General features: G+C 30.7%; 1 protein-coding gene across 1 annotated transcript; it reads left to right on the forward strand.

Annotated features, from left to right (window-relative positions):
• The first annotated feature begins 582 nt into the window (after nt 1-582).
• Nucleotides 583-1,962, forward strand: LOC120086307 (uncharacterized). Its single transcript, XM_039042880.2, has one exon. It carries the CDS (start codon nt 829-831, stop codon nt 1,750-1,752), a length of 924 nt encoding a protein of 307 aa, XP_038898808.1. The 5' UTR covers nt 583-828; the 3' UTR covers nt 1,753-1,962.
• Nucleotides 1,963-7,596: the final 5,634 nt, after the last annotated feature.

Raw genomic sequence — 7,596 nt, forward strand, 5'->3', positions numbered from 1 at the left:
GATTGAAACTGCAGACCTCTTGCTTGCTAACATTTGAGCTATACTTGTTTTGGCGATCCTATCATTAATATATTGATCAATTTGTTTGAAGTTTTCTTAAATTTAAAAAGAACCAATTTTAAAACAATGTCGATATCTTCATTTTTTTATATTGATACTTTACTCGTACAACCCTTGTTACAACATTTATATAATCTAACTGAAGTGTGCAACAATCAAATGTCAAACAGTTAACAACGGGAGCAAGAGAGCATTGAGAAAGAGAAGGAAAAAAAAAAAAAGAGAAAAAATAGAGAAGTAAGATGGTATTAATGGTTCCTATTCAGATAATTAAAAAAGATTTTTTGTCCCTAAACTTTCATGAAAGTAAATACTTAAACATTAATAAGTAACCGACCAGTTCTTATGATTTAAAATTTGTAATAATTTCAATTTCTATCATGAAAAACCTCTTTAAAATTTTACGAAAAGATTTAAGATATGACAATCGGGAACTAAATTGTTATAAATTTAAAAGAGGAAGGTTTGTGACTAAATTGTTATTTTATTAAAATTACCAAAATTGTTTTTTAACCCCAAATTTTATAATTCAAATCCCAATTCCCTTTTGCTGCCATTTCCCTTTTCACTTCATATAAATCTCATTTCATACTCTCTCTCAATCTCTCCCATGGTTGAAACCCCAAATCAGATTCTACAAATCCAGGGCCTAATCTTCAAATATTCCGCCATTTCCACTTGATTTCACCTTCAATTTCATCACATCTACAACTAAAACCGATTACATTCTGAATAATTCGAGTAAATTTTGGTATCTCTGTTGTTATTATGAAGGATTTTCCTTCTTGTTTCGGCGAAAATGGCGTCCAAATTGCAGATTCATCATCTTCTTCTTCATCATCATCTTCAAGTATCAGTAAAGCCGCTCAAAACCTAGTCACCTGCGTCTACCAGTGCAAATTACGCGGGCGATTAAGCTTCATCGTCCTAACATGGACCAAGCATTTGATGGGACAAGGCCTCTCACTCCAGATCCAAAATTCCACCAGTCAATCCCTCTGTAAAGTCGATATTAAGCCATGGCTTTTCTCAAAGAAGAAAGGATCTAAGATTTTCGAGATCGAGTCGAGCAAAATGGAGATACATTGGGACTTAACAAACGCGAAATTCGGCTGTGGACCGGAACCAGAGGAAGGATTCTTCGTGGCTGTAGTGTTCGATCGAGAGCTCATATTCTTCGTCGGCGATTCACCGTCCGAGAAAATCGCGGCGGTTTCCGCCGCAGCGGCGGTGTTTGTAGCGAGGAGAGAACACGTATTCGGGAAGAAATTGTACTCGGCGAAGGCTCAATTCAGCGAGAAAGGTGAAACGCATAATGTTTCGATTGAATGCGATACTAGTGGGGGATTGAAGGAACCGAGTTTAGTGATTCGGATTGATAGCAAGACGGCGATGCAGATCAAGAGATTGAAATGGAAATTCAGAGGTAATGATACGATTGTTGTGGATGGAATTCCGGTGCAGGTAATGTGGGATGTTCATAATTGGTTGTTTGGGAATTCCGCCATGAGTAGTGCTGTGTTCATGTTTCAAACTCATAAGAGCAGTGGAAGCCATAGCCAATCATCTGTGTTAAATTCTTCTTCGTCTTCTTCTTCTTCTTCTTCTTCATACTGTCAACAACAGATTAAAGATTCAAAGTTGCAGGGTTTGGATTTCTCCTTGATTTTATATGCTTGGAGGAATGAATGAATACAGATATAGTTCAATCTTTTTGTTTCATGGAGGATCAATCACTGCTAAACTAAGTGATTTTAAGTTTTTTTTTCTCCCCTTTTGGGGTATAAATTAAATTGCTTGTACACCTTAATTAAATCGGGTGTGTTTGTTATAATTCTTGTTTTTTTCCCTTTTTTTTTTCATACATGATATAATTAGTCTTTGTTCTAATTTGGGTTTAAATTGCATCTTATGCCACATTTTCCCACCTTTTCCTTTTCAGTTTGGATAGATTGACTAGGGATGTTTATGAAAACTCAAAATCAATTAGGCTTATTTGGTAGAATTTGGTTTTATCATTTATATAATGAATTAAGACCACCTTTACGTCACTAAAATATAATGAATTTTCATTGATGAATCAATCGTAATGGACCTCAATTGTAAAGGTAATTAGATTGCTTTTTAAATTTATTTTGTAATTTAATTACTATTGATGTCTTCCATAATTTTGGATTTTTTTAATGTATTAAATAAAATCTACAATTTTTTTTAATCTTTTTATCAAACAAATAACATCCTAAAGTTTTGAATTTTTTTAGATTTTGTTATCGATATGTTATTAGCAAATAACATCATAATATTCTGGATTTTTTTTTGGTTTTTTTATAGATATTGTCGAATAAATAACATCCCAAAATTTTGAATTTTTAAATTTTTTTAATTGATATTGTTATTGGGCAAATAATATCGATAAGCTAGGGTTTCTATTCTCAGCTTAAAAAGAATTTTCGTCCAATTTAACTCATATTCTCTCACTCAACAAATTATTTTAAAAAACATCCCTTTGTTTTGCTTTGATTTTCTTCACCCAGAAAGAAAGAAAGAAAAACAACAATATGATTCCAAAATTAACTATTATCGACCAAATACATCGATAACATGGTCTTACTGATAAAATTTAGCGATAAATCAAAATACGATACTTGAGATCAAATTTGAAAATCATTCAAAAATATTTTAAAAATATAATAAGTCCCACGTAATTGTCAAAGGTAATCTGATTGATCACCTTCAGATTAAAATATTTGATTACAGATTTCATGATAAGGCCCACATATTTATTACGATTACGAAATACTAGTAACATCAACAAATGTAGTCAAATGGGATCCACTTTTTAAGTTAAATTACGTTACCAATATCCTAAGTGAATATGATTTTTATCTTTTCCACATATCTAGATTTTGAATTTGAAGTTTTAAAATGTAAAATTATATCAGAAAAGATAAAAACAATAATATTACATATTATAAACTAAAATATTTTTGTTAAACTAAAATATGTATTATATAGGGTTGCTTTCAAATGTAGGAAAATGTGTCAATTTATTTATAAATACAGAAAAATGGATAAGGTTAAGTGTCTTATCCGGGTAACACTATAGATACGACTCACTTTATAAGTGTTACAAATGTTGTAAGTGCTACAAACAATTTGATCCAATTCATCCATGTACAAACTATTAGGGTTGATGCCTTAAATTTCGCAGAGTCCCATAGTTTGTAATTGTAATGTACAAACATTTTATTTATGTAATAAATATGTGATGTTTTATTTCAAACTTAGTTGCATTAACCAAAAACCAATAAACTAACATCCAAGGTTATTAACATGTATGTAGAGATATACGGGTGGATCATGTTTAAGTGATAACCTAAATGATCTGTAGAAGATGGATAAGGTTGGATACCTCTATACCTTATCTTGGTAACACTACGAGTATGGCCTGCTTTGTAAATGTTACAATTGTTGTAAAGTGTTACAAATGATCTGATCTTGATCATTCATATAGAGACATATGAGCGGAGATATTCTATACAAATGAGTTTGTATAAGACCGGACCACTAAATGTTTAGTCTTATTATATAACGTCGTTCATAATAGAGACTTATGTTTCACCAGGATGACCATAGGTAACAAGACTTGAATCCTGAGTGAGTTGTGAACTCCTGCCTATAAGGGCGATCCTTTGAATTGTATGGGTGAGAATAGCCAAATTGTCGACTTAACAAGCCTACCATTTTGAGGATTCGTCTGATTGTGGAGTTGGGAACACAACTTCACAAGAAGAAATTCACACATTCTCCAATGTCGAGTCAACTAAATAAATTGGGGCTTGAATGATGTGGTGCCACATGCTCTCCTGGTCTGAGAGAGGTATGATCATAGTTGGACTATGATTTATTGTTCATTAGAAGGATCGGTGGTATTTAAGAAGTTAGATGTAACTACGATGGCAAAACGGTTTTTCTGGCTTAGCTATACTTACAAGAAATTTGTGAAGGGTCATCGTACCGTTGATTGGTTATATTCAATGGACAAAAAAATATATCTGTTGTGCGAAGAGTGTAGTTATCGATCTTTAGTGGAGTGTCCGACAATTAACGGATGGTGAATAATTTAATTAAATAGTTTAATTAATTTTTCACATACTGTTGGAGCTTCAAGCTACAGGTCCATGAGGTCCCCTCGGTAGCTCAACGGGATTTAATGAGAACCAGTTTTTGGATTAATTTGAATTGTTCAAATTAATTAAGGAAATTGATTATTTATGATATAATTAACTAAATTTTAATTATATGTGATATAATTACGATAATGTATTTGATATATTATAATATTAACTATTTATGAGAGGAAATAAATATTTGAATATGACTCAAATATTAATTATATGAATGAATTCATAATGTTAAATTTCATGTAAATGTGATTTATATTAAATGTCATTAGTGAGAGAAAAGAAATTATAGGTTATATTGTATATGATACAATATTAAAACTATAGTATGTTATATTTGATATAACATATAGTTTAATATATATTATATGATAAGGTTTATTGTTAAGAATAAAAAAAATCAGATTTTTTTCCTTGCTTGATTTTGAAATGTTCTTAACATTTTATCTATTCCACATCTTTCCTCAACTATAAAAAAATACCAAGTAATTAACAGAAACGGAAAGAGAGGGATTCAAACCCTTGGTACAAAAAAATCGTATAATGGATTAGCAATCCAACTATATATATATATATGTATATATATATATATATATATATATATTTATTTATTTTAATTAATTAATGGGAAGGAGGGAGCCCTTTTTTCTCTCCATTTGTTTACGTGAGTGAAAAAACTGTTTCTGGATCTTCTTTTTCTTCCTGCAAAAGAAAGAAATATATAGAAAACACAAGATAGTTCTGTGAAAGAAAAAAACCCTCCATCTTTTCCTCTATAAAATTCCCTTCCCTCACCAAAAAATTACCAAAGCCCACAACTCCTGGATTCTTACTAGAGAATACCGAGGTCATCTTGTGGTAGTGTCCATTTGGAGTTGTTCGTGATTTTCACAGAGAAGTAGATTCGTGAAGATTCAGTTCTTCAAAGGTAAAAGGTTCTTTAAACCCTTCTTATTTCTCTGTTCTTGTTTTAGGAGCATTGTTTTCTGAAATTAAATGCATGTTTATGTTTCTTCTTCTGTAAAATTGAATTCTGAAAATTTTGGATTTGGGACAATCCATTGCTTCCGCTCAAGGACCCTTCATTGGGATCCTTCAATAACATGCGAGTGGGTGTATCCCATACAAAGAATTTGTATAAGACCGAACCGTAAAATAATTAATCTCTCTTTGTAACAGCGTTGACTGAAGAGATTAATATTTCATAAAATGACCATATGTATCTTGATATCAACCCTGAGTGAGTTATGGACTCCTGCTTGTGAGAGTTTTTCCTTTGATTAGTATAGGTGAAAGTGGCCCGAGTCGCTGACTCAATAAGCCTGCCATTTTAAGGAAAGGACCGAGTGGGGAGTTGAGAACATAGTTACACACGATGGAATCTACTCCTTCCCGACTTTATAGTAAGTAGATGAGTTGTTCACTTAAGTGCTAACTCCTGGTTTTGAACAATGGAGCCCATCCCTCTCATTGGCTCGAGAGGGATTTTGTTTATAGTTGGATTATAAACATGTTGTTTATTAGAGGATCAGTAGGACTTAAGGAGCAAGAGATAATTAAAGGGGTAAAACGGTAATTTGACTCAATTGTAATTACAAACGACTCTAAGAATCGACTTATTGGTAATGGTTATATCCGTGGACACAGAAATATTCTACAGTGCGAATATGTCAACTATGGGTCTTTAGTGGAGTGACCCATTGTTAATTAATGTCGATTAATTTAATTAAATAGTTTAATTAATTAATCTTGAATCATTAGAGCTTCTAATTTGTAGGTCCGGTCCCCCTACTAGCTCACTAAGGGTAAACACAAGGATTAATTAGTTTTGGAAGAATTTGAGTTGTTCAAATTTAACAAAATATATGTTAATTGTATGTGATGTAATTAATATAATGTGTATAGATACATTATATTATAAAGTTAATTTTTGAATGAGATTCAAATTAAACTATATAATATGAGAGAATGATGTATTTAATTAAAATTCAAATATTAATTAATATGAATGAGATTCATATTAAAATTATAAGTTAAATTTAATGTGAATGGGATACACATTAATATTATAGGTCATGAGAGGAAAATACATTTTAATATAAATGTAATATTAATTAAATATGTGATATTTAATTAATTTAAATTAATTAATTAGATTAATTGACGATTATTTAATTTAATTAAATTAAATAATAACTCCTTGTCGTTACAAGAGGAGTAGCGGGAGTTTGAGGGAGCGGGGTGAGGGGAGTTAACTCACCTCTTTCATTATGAAGAAATTGTTCTTTGTAATTTTGAAACAGATAGGAGATTTTTTTATTGTGCTATCACTCTCTTGAAATTTCTCACTCTTACATGAAAAAATACAGAGAAAGAGATCCTCGGTAAAAATTTCTTTATTCCCTTTTGTCTTCCAAAAAGTTAGTTCTCACAAACCAAACACTTATCGGAGAATAGTTGGGAAGACTTAGCGATAGTGTCTAGTTCGTGATTGAAGAATTCGTGAAATCAGGAAAGAATTGGAGAAGGTTTGAAGAAGTAGTCTTCAAAGGTAATTCCTTTTTCCTTTGTAATTTTTCTTTGTAAAAAGCATGATTAAATTTATGTCTAATCTTCTCTTTATTTCTGTAAATCCAAAATATAGATTAAAGGCAGCGATCAATCTCTTCTGCTTGAAATTCGATTACTTCAATTTTAGATCAAGAAGAACCTAGAAAAATCTTTCTATGTAGGTTTAAGGATTTCATGCCTATGAATAAGAGGAGAGGCTTCATGTGTAAGCCAAGTTAAGGAAATTAGAAAAACTTAGAAGAGCAAGGAGTAGTGGGTGAGTACTAAGAGCCTTTTTGTTTTACATGTTTTTCTATGGGATTTACATTTTTTTTTTAAGAATTACATGGATCTACATAAATATTCTTGTTTGTTTCACGGAATTTCATTTTTAAAATTTGAGGTATTATTATTCATCGAACTCTAACACTCTGACATGTGTTTTTTAATACCCTTACATAATGGTGAAATCTTCATGTCTCAGAGAAAAGTAGTAAAAATATAGTTTAATTAATTAATAAGTTAATACCAATCTTTAGTAATATTTTTATCAATTATTAAATATAAATATATTATTTAGACTTAATAAATCTCAACTATACATTAGCTTTAACTATTTAGTATGAAATTTTATCATCAATTGTCAATGTTCTTATTAATTTATATTTAGTTAATGATTAAATAATATAATATAACAATATCTTAAATAGTCTTAAATTTAATTTATGACTATAATAAATAGTCTTAGGGGCATTTGATGTGCATGAACAATAAAAATACAAAGTTAGTTGAGTTGGTAATT

Source organism: Benincasa hispida, chromosome 9 (genome assembly GCF_027475165.1).
Source record: "Benincasa hispida cultivar pf3 chromosome 9, pf3_genome.v1.1, whole genome shotgun sequence".
In the NCBI taxonomy this organism is placed as follows: Eukaryota; Viridiplantae; Streptophyta; class Magnoliopsida; order Cucurbitales; family Cucurbitaceae; genus Benincasa; species Benincasa hispida.

What these genes read in the sequence shown, in the direction of transcription:
- LOC120086307 (XM_039042880.2), top strand. Translation starts at nt 829, where the DNA reads ATGAAGGATTTTCCTTCTTGTTTCGGCGAAAATGGCGTCCAAATTGCA.